General features: G+C 51.1%; 1 protein-coding gene across 1 annotated transcript in view; it reads right to left on the bottom strand.

Moving 5' to 3' along the window:
* Positions 1 to 5,538: 5,538 nt before the first annotated feature.
* FOXK2 (forkhead box K2) overlaps positions 5,539 to 14,682 on the bottom strand; it is a gene marked incomplete at its 5' end in the record, with an annotated part of 40,793 nt that continues 31,649 nt past the window's right edge. Inside the window, 5 exons of the mRNA XM_081030044.1 lie at positions 5,539 to 7,238; positions 11,778 to 11,987; positions 12,138 to 12,401; positions 13,341 to 13,516; positions 14,283 to 14,476. Of these exons, the coding sequence (XP_080886170.1) occupies positions 7,042 to 7,238; positions 11,778 to 11,987; positions 12,138 to 12,401; positions 13,341 to 13,516; positions 14,283 to 14,476 (1,041 nt within the window). The 3' untranslated portion in view covers positions 5,539 to 7,041. The remainder of the gene's footprint in view (positions 7,239 to 11,777; positions 11,988 to 12,137; positions 12,402 to 13,340; positions 13,517 to 14,282; positions 14,477 to 14,682) is intronic.

Below are 14,682 nucleotides of genomic sequence, written 5' to 3'. Positions count from 1 at the left end.
TTCCTCACATCTGGTTTCTGTCACTTTTTAAAAAATGTGAATAGCCCATGATTTTCTGTTCCTTTCTATGTTTTGTAATTTTGTTGACAACTAGACATTTTGAATGTGGTAGAGTAGTTGACTCTGGAAATCAGGTTCTCTTCCTCTACCAACGACTGCCGTTGTTGCTTGAGGAAGGGTGGTGGTGTGCATTTGTTCAGTGACTTTCCAAACTATTTTGCAAAGACTACATATCTTGTCATGTGTTGTCACGGAACTGTTTCTTTAGTTTGTGTCTGATTTGTTTGAGATTTCCTTTAATTCCTGGATCCACTACGTTTTTTATTTTTAATAGCCTTAAAAGAAAGCCTTTTTACACCCCCTTAACCCACGCTGCCAGGGAAGCTGCTTGAATTGTGGGGAATGACATAATGAGCAGCTTCTGAACCGGCCCCTCAGCAAACCACCAGGAAGATTCAAACACACAACTCCAACTTTTGGATGGAAAAGTCCCTGTTGTCCACCCTGGCTTCAGCAAGTTGCACCAGGAACGTGAGAGGCTGTCCCCACGGCTCCCTGCTCTGGGCTGAATGATGGGACATGGTAGCCACTACCTGAAAGGCCAGAATTCACTGAAATTCACTGGCCTCTGTCACACACTGCCCTGGATGTTCCAGTGTTTGAGCAGACTCCGTAGTTCCAATAGTTCATTCAGACAGTTTCTGCAGCTCACTGGTTGGTTTGGTGGGGGGACCAATACCTGGAGCTCTGCTCTGCCATCTGCCATGACATCATTCCTTACGTTTCCTGTGTCGGGAGCTTTTGAATTAGAAATTCAATTTCTTTCATAACTAAGCTTATTCGGTTATCTGATTATTCTTTAGGAAGTGTTGATAGTTTATGTATTTCAAGGAATTAGTCTATTCCATCGGAGTTGTCAAGTTTAGTTTTACATAGGATTCCTTTATTATCCTTTCAGCTGGTGGGGTGTGGTATAAGGCCTGACCTTAGGGGTCAGTATTACATGCTGCCGGACAGTCAGGTCAGCTGGGAAGGCCTGGGATGGCCGAACGGCAGGTTCCACTCGCACAAACAAAGGCCCCTGGCCAGACAACCCTCCTCATCAAACCGACCGGGCGCTTTCCTGCTTATCTGTGAGGTTTGTGCTCCTTTCCTTCTCCCCTCCCCTTCGGCTCCCTGTTCCCTGCCTTCTGTTGAGTTGCAGTCATAGCTTGGTTATTGTGTTTCACTTTACTATACTTGGCAGGTTCTGCATTTTCGAGGCAAAAAGTTTACGACTCACTGAAGGCTCAGGTCACGGTTTGATTTTTTGCAGGACAAAGCATTTACGATATGTCCGTTCTTTTTTAGACACTTATTTTAGCACACTTAATGGACCATAGCATAGTGTCAATGTTTTATATGCACTCAGAAACCAAAACTTCATGTGGTTCGCTCAATTGTGCTATTTGCTTTATTGCAGGGGCCTGAAAATGAACCTATAATGTCTCTGAGGTCCTGGCATTTGAAAATGGCTTTTTACTTGATCTTTGTTAGGTATTGTTAGTGATTAGAGTCTCCAAGGCTAACTTTTCTGTCGACTTCAGAATTAATGTTTTGCCATTTCATGTGAAATATAGAAACCTCACACACCTTGACCTTCCTCCTTGTATTGTGTATTTGTCAACGTTACATTTTTATGCACTGAGAACCTGCAGGGCAATGTTAAAACTTTTACATTGAAAAGTCAAGACATGTTGAAGAACTTAAGAGGAAGAACTAGTTTATTATATTTGCCCAGATATTTACCATTTCTTTGATCTCTTTCTTCATTCCTGAAGTTCCAAGTTTCTATTATTTACTTTTCGCCTCAAGAACTTCCTTTAGCATTTCTTTTTGAGCAGCTTTACCGATTAAGAATTCTGTTTTCCTTCACCTGTCTATCTTTATTCCCTCTGCATGCCTGATATTGTCTACGGATATAGTACTCTAGAGTGACGGTTACTCTCAGCCTTTCAAATTTTCCAGTGAAATGGCCTCGGTGGTTTCTGGTAAGAAATCTAGGTATTCAAATTGTTGCTCTGTTTACAATGACACCTTGGCTGTCTTCACGAAAAACTCATCAGTTCTAGTAGTCAAAGGTGTGTCTTCAGATTGTTTCCTTTGAGTTTATCCTATTTGGGGTTCATTGAACTTTGTGAGTCTTTAAATCTATGTCTCACCAAATTTGGGACATTTTCAACCATTGTTTTCTCTTTTCTGGGAATCCATCAACTCACATCTTTTTATATTGTCCCAAAATCCTGAGGTTTGGTTTGTTTCTATTTCCAAACACGTTTCTGTTCATCCACTAAACTTTTCATTTATAAGTTCTATTTTTTTTTTTTGGCCCAAGAGCATTTGCCTATACTTGATGAATTACGGTTATAATAGAGCTATGCTGTAGAAAGCTCTAATGTATTTCTCAGAGTATGCAGCACATTTAAGTTGCCATCTGTTTCTTTTCGTTTTCCTTTAGAGATTTTCCTGGGACCTTTATGCTGACTCGTTTTGGATTGTATTCTGGACATTTTGCACATTATGATACTCTGAGTCCTAGTAAAATCGTCTAGAGAATGTTTTGTATTGTGCTTTTTCTTAAGCAGGCAAATAGTCTGGCTCGGTTCAGACTGCATGTGCTGACCTGTCCTTTTTGGTTGTGGTTCTGGTGTCAGTTTTCTCCAACCCTGTGCAGTGCTCTTTGGGCCCCACCAGTGGACACCACCGGGGCCAATTTGTAAGGCAGTTAGTTAATGAATTTTCTGCTTCCTCAGGTCAGTTGCAGGTGTGTGCAGCTCAGGGTGAACCCCGGATGCCATCTACAATTTTAGCGGTTCTTCCTCTAACTTGCTTTTTCATGACCACCCCACACTTCCCATCTCCCAGGCACCCCTTTTCCTGGTCCTCTGGCTAAAATGCTCAGGTAATTTCCTTTGATGTTGCCCATTCCGTATGACTGGGTCGAGCATGGGGCCAAGAGTGGGAGACAAAAAGAGAAAAGTAACGGAGTCTTCCCTGTGCCCACCCCTTTGACTACAGACTCCCCCTTTCCTATTCCTCTTCTCAAGAAAAGGGGTTTCTCGGAGTCCCCAGCATTTCAGCTGACAGTTTCGTGACCCCACACCCCCCCCCCCCGGCAGTATCTGTCCAACAGGGGACTTTTCCTGGGACTCTGGCCAGACGAGGGGGGTGAGTACCTTTCTGGGTATGCCGGTGTTCACGTCGTCTGTGCCGGAAGATACAAGAGGAAGAAAATCCAGGAAAGCAGTCACGTGGTTGCTCTCCATTTCTATATCCCCTGCCCCAATCTGCCTGCTAGTGTTTCTTTTTCAGAGGCCTGAGATGGTTGCTCATTTATTCTGTCACTGGTTTTTTAGCCGTGACCACTGGGGACTCTGAGCGACACTCGGGCCAAGTGTAGTCACAGCAGTCACCAGAGGCCCATGTGCAAATCGAGTTCTGTATTGTTGTGAACACCAGTGCAGAGTGGGGCAGTACCGTGTCTGTCAGTCTTCGTCGTTTCCACGGAAGCCAGGGAGCACCGGCCAGTGGGCCATGTTCCCTGTAGTTCTCCTGCCTCTCCGTGCAGGCCTGAACTCACCACGTGGCGCCTTATAGAGGTTCGTCATGTGCCCGATGTCTTGTTACGGATGAATGTGGCCTCCCTATAGTAACCCGGGCTGCGGTGACATGAAAGGTGGTAACCTCCTCCACGCCACACCTTTGTCTTGGGTAGCGGCTGTTACCCTCCAGGACAGCTGCCACCTCTGACTCAGTGTGACTTCCTCGAGGGGACCCAGGTTAATCACCAAACTTGCTTTTCCTGAGATGGGGAGTTAAGCTCGTCACGCATTTTAAAGCATCTGTTAACACAACATGCACAACAGATCTGAAAGACCAATTATGAGTGCTTCCTTTCCTTAGGAGAAAGTCCTTAGCCCAGGGGTTGGCACGGAAACGCTCCAGCAAACCCGTCGCACTTTCTGTAGGAGCTGGGTGTCAGCGTGCGTGTTGGGACTCGCTGGCCACGTGACCCTTCAGACAAGATTTCCCCTGGTGCCAGGCAGTGATCTCGGTTCCGGACTGTTACCACTGCTGACGACCCTCACCGCTCTCACATGCACACAGCCGGTGCCCCGACGAGTGGGGACCCCTCTGTTGCCTCACCGTGGCTCCGGCTCTAGGCCTTTGACATGCTCAGAAAAGACCATAAAGTGAAAGAAGAAGAAACGCCTACTTAAGTTTATCAAAATGACAATGATACTCTGCATTCAATTAAAATTAATAAAAATATTTTATTGGATTTCAGGAACTTGGTACTTTTAAAATTTCAAATCTTTGCACACAAATCACCACTATACTTTCTAGACTAGTGGAGGTTAGGACTTGAAGATTGTCACATATCTCCTTGTGTCACAGAGTATAGCAATCCCAAGTCCTGCTACTGCCCCACCTCTTCTGACCTTGACTCCCATCTACTTTGTTCTAGCAGACGACGTGGGGTGATGTATTGTAAAGGAGCTCAGCTATCCACGTGGGGGCTCTACCGACGCAGAGAAGCCCAACCCCAAACTCCACTCACTGGAATGCACCCTGCCACGTGGATCATGTGAGTTTCCCTTTTGTGTTTTTGTTCAATTCAGGGCAACGCTGCTGAAATGACGTTCCTCAGGGAGCTCAGAAGTTTGGCAAAGGTCAAAGCAGAAACCTCTTGAAAGAAGACATTTAGGAACTGCCAGTGGATAGCTGGGAAGGAGTGGAGTGCAACCAGTCAGTTGACGTGGTGGCAAGGACACGAGTTCCATGACCTCTGTTGTGTGAGGGCTCTTGGGAATTCAGAGCTGAACTGAAAAAAATTTCCAAGTGCCTGGAACACGGTAGTTTGCTGATCCATGGTTTTTCCTGCCCTCTCCTTGTTATCCTTAAAATTTCTACGTGCCAATCGTGAACCACCTGAATAAGGTAGCGAGAAGGAAAAAGGAAAGAGAATGCCGTCGGCCTGGAACAGATACACTCCAGCTGCTGTACAGCAGAGCGTTCTCTTCTGTAAAATTGCAGAACTGGGCACTGATCTTAATCCCAGGAGAAATCCCTCCAGACCATAAAGTCTGTGTTTTAGGCTCAGAAATAAGCCACTGATGGCCCAGGCTCATGGGGAAAGACCTGCCCATGTGTGTCTGGGGGTGACAGGGACGCTGTGTGGCCACAGCTGCAGGAGGAGGTACAGGGCAGCTGAGCACTGGCTGAGCCCAGGTCCCACTGGGGTGGTCTTCTCCATTCGCCCACCTAGAGCTCCCAGCTGGGGGGCTTCAGGAGCCGTGCAGACGGGTCTGGACCACTTGGGAGAGTGGCCTGACCCCACACATAGGACACAGCGCCGTCCAAATTATTTTGCAAACTGCAAACCTTCTAGGTAAAAAGACAAATAAAAATGCCGGGGAGACACACACTGCTGCCCTGCAGCCCCCATCGTGCTTCAGTCTGCAAGTTCAGTTTTCCACTGTCGCACACACGGTCTCATTCACATGATGGTTTCGTTTTATTTTTTAAATGGCTGAGTTATAAATCCAGCTACTGTGCAGTAATTTCATAATTTTTAATATGCATTATCTGCAGTAACATTGTGACAGCTCCATACTGTGGATTGACACACAATACTTTGAACAGATTCATCATATTTGGTCTTTAGGTAAATAATAAATGTTTTAAAATCGCCTAAATATACCATTCTGAGCCATTTCATTCCACCAGGAAAATACAGGGTTTTTTCCTCTCTTTAAAAAAAAAGAAAAAAAAAATTTAAATACCAAAATAACTACATTTAAATAAATAACGTTATGGTGATGACATTTAAAAATTCACAATAAGGCCAAAGCCATCTTTCTATCTGCATGGCTGTTCGGCCCGGCTCCCCGAACACTCTGGAAGGGCGAGGGCTTTTCTCCCGGTGGGGTGGGGCCGAGGCCGTGGTGGACTCCTACTTGTCATTCTCTCACCTGTTTCCTTTCCTCTCGATTTGATTTTTTGTAGGAGAGAAGTCAGCCTTAGTAGTGGATTCAGTTCTGGAAGGTCGAAGGGAATTTCCTACAGCTCAGAAAATGACCTTGATGTGTCCCATGCACAACGCCATGTGCTTGCTTCCAAGCCCCTCGTGGTCACGCAGAGTTCCCGAGACACCCCCGCAGGAGGGCACACAGCCGGCGGACGGCACCTCGAATAGCAAACGTGCCACAGAGAGATCTGTGACATTTATTTGAAAGGGTGATAAAAGACTGAATCTGTTTGCCAAATGAGTAGTGACAGTTCTGTCGTTTTAAACATACAGCATACTTAGGAGACCGTTTTAGAGTGGGAAGTTATGCCAGGGACAAAGCCAACACAGAGAAACAAACAACAGAAAGGAGCAAGAAAGAGAAGTGCAGCCCGAGTCCCGCAGTCCATCCACGTGCCTGGGCATCTGGCTGCCTGTCGTCCTACACGCTGAAATGCAGCCACTGTCCCGGGAGCTGTGCAGCTGTCAGCCCCACCTGAAGAGTAAATCATTCCAGAGGCCGAAACAAACACTGAAAACAAACAAAACTACGGTTTCTTTTCTCCAAAAGAATTCCACACCACAGGTCCAGTGTGATTCCGAGTTCCCAGGGTAGAAATGGAGTGATCTGAAATGTCAAAGACCCCACTGTTCTGTAAAGAAAGAAAGTTCACCTCACAATAGTCTAACTCCACGTGAGAACAACAGATGTCGACTCGTTCACCGGCGCCAGTCCCGCGGGTCCTGAGGGCGGCAGCAGCCCCTGAGCGGGGAAAAGATGGCGCTGGGCGGGAGATGCTGCCTGAGCAGCCGGCGGTGGCTGGGTCAGGTGAGGCCTGTCTCTACAGGAAGGAGCGGTAAGGCCACCTGGGTTTGTGTTTTCAGTGCTGAGTGAAGTCCAACCGCAGGGTGCGCTCCGAGCGTCGGTGACACGCAGTGTCTCCTTTTGGCACCACAGAGTTGACAGTGACGTAAGAAAAGCTGTCCGGGCGCTAGTTCTGGACGCCCTTCTCCCTCCCGGCCGTCGGTGCCGTGTCCACGCTCAAGGCGATGACGATGCTGTCACTGTCCTCGGTCTTGAGCCGCTTCAGCTCCGGCTGCTCCAATGGATCGCCGTTCTGGCGCTTGGTGGGCAGGGAGGCCGAGGCCGACGCGTGTGTCGCCAGCATGTGCAGAGGACTCGCGGCCGCTGCAAAGACACAGGGCGTCAGACCCCAGGCTCAGCTTCTCCCGTGGGCTCCACACCGAGGTGGCCATGGGCACAGGGGCCTGCAGCACGTCACTGCGGGGCGGGGGCTGGTTATTAACAGCTGGCATCTTTTTTATCACTTCAGAGAGGGTGGTGTCCTGACATCCCTGGGGACACTGAGGTCAAAGGTGGGACAGACAGCAGCTGGCTGGGCTGTCGCACTGACCCCACAGGCGCGAGGAGGGGTGTGGCCCGGGCTCTGGCACCACGCCCTGCCCCCTCTTCTCCTCACAGGCCACGTGGGACAAGAGCCACTTCCCTCCCATGCAGTGATGTGGCCACAAGGCCAACTCCAGGAGGCGGACAAAAGCAGGGCCGCTCAGCCTCTGCTCAGCGACAGGGCGGGACTGGGCTGAAAGAAGTGCTTTCTCACCCTCACAGGACCTACCGGGGCCACTGCCGGGTACATGCTCACGGGACAATGCCAGCCTGCTTGAGTCTCACTGGACCAGCCAAGGACAGCCAAGACCCTCAGCCCTGGCCACCTCGGGGACAAGGAGCAGCATGTGCCAGCACTGGCTTCAAGTGACACAGGGCAGCAGGGCCCCAAGGGGCTTTGGAGGCCGACAGCCAACGAAGGATGCCGGCAAGGACCTCCCAAGTACCAAAAGCCCACGGCCTGGGAAGGCACAGGTCCCCGAGCCCCACAGCACGCTGGGGTGCAGCTCTGCTGAGGCCATGCCTTCAGGGACAGGGAGGCCAGAGGTGGGGGCCCCTGACCCACTTCCACTGTGAGTTTGCCCGTCACCTAGAGCTGTGCAGCCGCCTGTGGTGGCCAGGGCAGGCGGACACACCACAGCCCCAGCTGCACTTGGCCACTGGGCCGTCTGGTTGAATGACTGGCACTCCGGGAGGAGCAGCTGTGGCACCATTAGCAGAATGGGAGCTGACGGTCGTGTGGGAAAGTGAGCAAAGCCTGGGAATGCTCTAAGAGACAGTGACGGCCAGCTACCAGGAGGGAGGGATCCGGGGACAGGGTACCAGATTTCCACACAGGGCATCGCTGGGCTCCCCAGCCACGCTGAGAGCGGGCGGGGCCTGCCGCTACCGGTGACAAGCAAACCCCCAGAAAGGCGAAAGCAACGAACAGTGAGGGCCATGGACATGGCATCAGCCCACAACTCTCAGGCCTGTCAAACGGCAGGAAGCAGAGCCCTGCTACTGGCCCAGATGTGCAGAGGGCGCTTGGAAATGGGAAGCCGATGGACCTGTGACTAGAAGCCCACGCCGAGTGCCCACCCCCCCTGGATCGTGCCACTTCTGCACGCCCACTGAGCACTGGGGCCAAGGGCCGTAGGGGTGTTACCAAAACCACCTGACTTTCCTTTCTGTACTTTTGGACAGAAGTGGCCATGCCTACCACAACACCAGCCACGTGCTGGGGTGACAAGCTTCCTGTGCTGAAGGTGAGAGGCGGCTGTGGGGGGCCATCTCTGCGGGAGGCCAGCCTGCACCCTCTAAGAAGCCACACAACCCCGCTGGGGAGGCCATCCAGGCCACTGTGGAAGCAGGAAGCGGGCATCGTGTTTACCATCAGGACGCTCAGCCCTCGGTCACACAGTACCACAGCGGGCAGACAACTTGTCACCTTCCAAGGGACGCCGGGCGCCATCCACACAGCCACATTCCTTGCTCAAGCCCAGCACCACCTACTAAGATGTGCTTGACACAGATGTGAAGAACTCGGTGCCTAGAACCCAGTGGACCAGGCAGACCCGGTGAGCAGGCACTGAGCCGCCGTCCCAGGGCAAACAGGACCCGCCATCACCATGAATCAACACATCCCTTTTGGCTGTGTGTTTGTGGCTCGAAAACTTGCTGCATCTACTCTGGTTCCGTAACACCCAGCTCAGACCTGCCTGGCGGCAGCTCTCCAACACCCACATTCTCTCCAGGGGGCCTACCAGCCTCTGCCTGGAACACGAGGCCCTATGAGCACTGTGCTGGGGGTCCGTCAACAGCAAAAGGACAACACCTGAATGTCATGGCCCCAACACACAACAGAAAGGATCCATGTGGACAGAGGGGCAGGACGGGAAGGGCTCGGCCCTGCTCGTCCCCAGAACTGCAGTGTGGCCAAGGCCAGAGCCATGAGCGAGCCGGTGGGGGGGGGGGGGAGCACAAATGCTGCGGTGAGCAGGTGAATCCTGCAAACACCAAGGCCACCTGTGGGATGTCCCCGCCCCCAGCATCCCGCTCTCGTCAGCCTCAGATGGACAGCGGCAGAATGATGCTGACAGGGGAGGCGGCTCTGCCTGTCACACCCCTGGGGGTTCTGAGCAGCTCCTCCCTGCACATGTGGCGGGGACACACAGGGCCGGGTGGTCCAGCGGATGCCTGCTCGTTCCAACTAGGGCTCTGCACGCAGTCCCTGGAAGGCTGAGCTAATATGAAGACGTGGGCCACCCCCAACCTCCCTCACAGCAGGCAAGGGCCTGGACGAGCAGGGTGACAGCGAGAGCCCTGCCTGGATCCCAGCGCAGCAGGGACTGGAGGGTTGGGGCCATTTTCTGAGCAGAAGGGACGAGACCTATGAGGATGGGAGGTGAGACATTGGTCTGGCTGGGACTTCTCTTTGGGGGTAATAGGAGGACACTGTCAGCAAGGTGAGGCGACCTTTTTTTTTTTTTTTTTGCGACCTTTCCTTCTGACCCCTGCTGTCCCCCAAGAGCCCTGGCAAACAGTGACTGAACCTGTGACCAGAAGCACAGCCCAGTGGGGCTGAGAGCCCGAGGAATGGCCTGAGCACGTTGGGTTTTCTGGGGAGCAGTGCAAGCAGCCCCAGCATCTGCCAGGAGAGGATTCACCGTGTGCTGGCCCGGGGCCTGACATTCCAATTGTTTCCATGAGGCCAGCATTACCCTGATACCAAAGCCAGACAGAGACACAACAAACCAAGAGAACTACAAACCAACACTGCTGATGGACATGACACAAATATCCTCAACAAACTGTTAGCAAGCAGAACTCAACATATGAAAGGGGCAGCTACCCCAGCGACACAGGAACAAAGGAAAAATCCCATGCGATCATCTTAGCCCAGCATAGGCACTGGACGAAACACAACACCCTTCCATAACCAACTCCGCGGCAAACCAGGACTAGGGTGCATGTTCCTGAACAGAAGCAAGTAGAGGACAAGCCCACGCTGACATCAGCCTCGGTGACACACTGGGGGCTGTGCCCTGAGACCAGGAGCAAGACAAGCACGCCCGCTCTGCCATTACTCTGAAACACGACTGGGAGTTTTGCCAGAGCAGCTGGACAGGAAAAGGGAATAAAGGGCATCCAAACGGGAAAGGAAGTGAAGCATCTCTGTGTAGAGAACATGTCTCCAATATGTAGAAAATCCAAGATCAACTTGCAAAAATCAGTTGTATTTCTCTACAGTAGCAATGAACAATTTATAAAAGAAATTAAGAAAGCAACTCCATTTGGGTAAACATCTAAAGGAATAAAATAGGAAGAAATTCAACCAAAACTTAAATACTACGAGACTTATACTGAAAATGACAAAACATTGCTCAAAGGAAACTAAAGAAGACCTAAATAAATGGAAACACATGCCCCATTCATGGGTAGGAAGATGTAGTATTGAGATGTCATTACTACCCAAAGAAATGTACAGATTCAATGCAACCCCCCGATGTTTGTTTGTTTATTTATTTATTTTTAAACAGAAACAGAAAAACCCATCCTGAAAGTCACAGGGAATTGCAAGGTATCTAAAAGTGAAAAAAAGAAGAGCAAGGCTGGAGGACTCACACGTCCTGATTTTAACTTTCTACAAAGCTGCAGTGTGGTCCCTGCATAAGGACAGATATGAAGATCAGTGAAACAGAGCTGACAGAAATAAACCCCCATTTCTGAGGTCAACTGACTGTCAGCAAGGGCGCCGAGACCACTCAGTGGGGAAAGAACAGTCCTTTCAACAAATGGTGCTGGGATGACTGGGCATCCACACGCCAACGGATTAAGTTGGGGACCCTTACCTCACACCATACACAGAAATTAACTCAAAATGGATCAAGGACCTAAATGTAAGAGCTCAAACTATAGAACTCTCAGTAGAAGAGAACAGAGTAAGTCTTCAGGACTTTGGACTTGGCAATGGATACGACTCCAAAGCACAAGAAGCAAAAGGGGAAACAGATAGATTGAATTTCATCAAAGTTAAACTTTTGTGCATTAAAGACACTATCAAGAAAGTGAAAAGACAAACCCACTGAAGGGGAGAACACATTTGCAAATCCTATTTCTGATCAGGAGCCAGTTCCAGAATATATAAAGAGCTCCTACAACTCAATAACAAAAAGATAAACAACCCAATGAAAAACTGGGCAGACTTAGACGTTTCTCCAAAGAAGGTACAGAACGACCAACAAGCAATGAAATCGTGACCAGGTGTCCCGCAGTGCTGTTTGGTGCCCCCCCAAGGAGAAAAAGTTAACATTGTAAGAGTTGGAACGAGCTGCTTACCGCTGTTCACCTGGCCGTGGGCAGCGGTGGGGACTGGCACCACGTGCGTCCCATTTTGTGTTACAGTTTTTATTGGCAGCTGGTGCTGTCCTAGAGGTGCCTGTTGCACAATGGTGACCGTCTGGACAGGGGTGGTCTGTGACGTCTGAATGATCCGGCTGGCGGCGCCTAGAGTGGCATGGCTAATCGCAGGAATGGGCTCTACTTTCACTAAAATGAAAAGAAAAGAGAAATGACAGCCTCTAATATCACTGCAAAGCTGTGGAAATCTCACTAGTTTACAGCGAGCGCACATCAGAAACGCTGGACAGGCAGCCCCTGGGGAGCCCCGGGTGCAGCCAGGAGGCCTCCACTGCTTACCTTTCACTTCGCGGTGCTCTCCATTTTCTTGGGGCTCTGCCTTTGGGGGGGCCAGCACGGCTGCTTGAGTGACCACAGCCTGCCCGGCCACGCTGGTAACGGACACTGCTGGGATCTGGTGGACGACGTGAACCGTCTGCACGACGGGCTGCTGGGAGGTCGAGGTGGTCACGGGGGCAGCGACAGTGTAAGTAACGGGCTTGATGGTCGGGGGCAGCTGCCGCTGCACAGTGATTAAAACGGGCTGACTGGACAGAGGTGAGCCTGCAGAGCACACGGGGCAGGCGTGAGGCTTACGTGTGCCTCCCACCAGCTGCCCCACACCCACTGACCGCGGCCACTCCCTAGGGACGCAGATGGGTCAGTGACAGGCGCGGCCCCTTCAGCTTGTTGCAGTGCATCCGCTCGTGAAGAGAGAAACACAGTATTTTAATGGAGGTGTCCCACTTGTTTACACAAATACCAAAAGCACAAGCTCTGCTGTACTCAGGTTTCTTACAACAGCTCTTCCCACAGCTTTTTCCTCATGAAAAAGAAACGTCGGCAGCACTAGGAGGAAACTACCACGGAGGCCCTGGGGATAACGTCTGCACCGTCCAGCGGGGGCGAGGAGACTGGGATATTCAGACAGAGTGGGGCCCTGAGAAGCCCCACAGACCCCCCGTGCGCTTCCTGGTTGGGAGTGAAAGGAAGGAGACGACACGGATGACAGCAGCTGGACAGGCAGGTGGGTGTCAGCAGCGTGGCCTGGAATGACACTGTGTAGAAGCAGACATGTGCCCCCTGGGAGCCATCACAGAATCAGTGTGCGCAGTTCCACACTGCACATGGTTTCAGGGCCCACGTTTCTATTGTGCACTGCGACTTCCAACTGCAAAATGCTCACCTATTCATTAAAGGACACTTTTGCTGCCAATCAGAGTCCAGTTTGTCTGACTGATGTTACTTCCTCCTGGGGTAAATCTTTTTCATAGATTTGTGCACAATGAAGCAACTAACAGAAACAGGTTAATTCTAAATGACTTCAGGCACCTACACACGGTTCACACAAGAAAATGTTCAGTGATGTTTTAAAACTCTCAGTGCTACCAGTTTTCAGAGCCTATAACGTAACGTCAGGGGCGGGACAGGTCTCACATACGAGGCACAGAGGACCCGAGGACTCCTGGTGAGCGGCCCTCCCGACACACCTGCCCGGCTCACCTGGTGCGCTCTGGGCAAAGCGCGCCTCCTGGATGACAGCGAGTTTGGGCTGTGAGGTGCCAGGATCGGGCTCCAAGGGGGCCGGGGAACCTTCCCTCGACAGGCTCTCAGGGGTCTGGGCGCCACTGGAGTGAGCGGACAGCACTCCGGCGTGATTAGGAGAGGCAGGGGCACTTCTGCGTTACCAAAGAGAAGACAGTGGGTTTTTAAAGGTAAAGCAGCTGTAACGCAGCCTTTTCGTTTTAGTAAGTGTATTTTGCAAAAAGGGGTGTCATTTGTCTTCTGCCAACCAACTCCATGTGCATAAGTCTTACTTTCTCTATGAACAGCTGCTATGGACGGACACTCAGCGAGCCTCGCTGGGCCGGGCGGGGGCCACCGTGTGCCGGGTGCCACTGTCACACGCCCAGCGCAGGCCGGGCTGGCTGGTGCCCTCTACACAGCCTGTCCACAGTCAGGCAGCGGGAGCTGGCCATGTGCGAGCGGGCAGCGGGGGCTTAAGATTCAGGTCACAGTCATTTGGTTTTTGTTTAAAAACAGTATCCAGTAATCAAGCTAAAAATGGGTGGCTGTAAAATCAGGCAATGAACGCTGTGCAAATCAGCCTTGAATTTAAGCGGCTCCCAGGCAGCTTTCTGAGGGCTCGTCACATGCCAAGGGAGAGGGACACTGCCATGACCATGACACTGAGTCACCACACTACAGTGTGCGATGGGTTCAATGAGGCAGCCGCTACTCCATGGGAAGGGAGCTCAAGTAAAACTATACAAACCATCTGAACTGTCTCGGACCACGAGAAACAGAAACATGGCACCCAATTCTCCCCCACCCCCAACCCCCACCCCAGAATGGAATCGTAATGCATCTGGTAGTTCCTTCCTTTTCCCACGTACGGCAGGTGAAGGTATGACCACAGGTGAGGTCTGCTTGCCTTATCCTTACCTAGACGAGAGCGGTCCCACAGGGGTTCTAAAGCAAGGCACGCCCCTAGGCCGTCTTTTCCTAAAAGCCTGCTCTATTAATCTGCTTTCAGAGGCAGGGTCTATCCTCCAGAATGAGCCTTTGCCTGGTTCTTCCTGGGAACGTGGTACTTTGATGAAATAACGATTCAGAGAGAGATTGTGGCGAATTGAATTCTATGAAACATAAAAAAATACGTAGAATTCATATACTTCCTTTCCGAGAAATAAAAATGTGCTTCATTTTAGTGCCCTGCAAAGCAGACCCCTGGGCGCTGGGCTCCTGCAGAGGGCAGAGACGGTGGGAAGCTGCTGGAAGGAGCTGGCCCCTCCCATAAGTGACAGAGGAGCTGAGGTGCCTGAGGCCACACCACAAGGAAACA

Source organism: Rhinolophus hipposideros, assembly GCF_964194185.1.
Source record: "Rhinolophus hipposideros genome assembly, chromosome: 20".
NCBI classification, from domain to species: Eukaryota; Metazoa; Chordata; class Mammalia; order Chiroptera; family Rhinolophidae; genus Rhinolophus; species Rhinolophus hipposideros.
The sequence above is the reverse complement of the archived record's forward strand: the minus strand, read 5'-3'. Positions and strand labels throughout refer to the sequence as shown.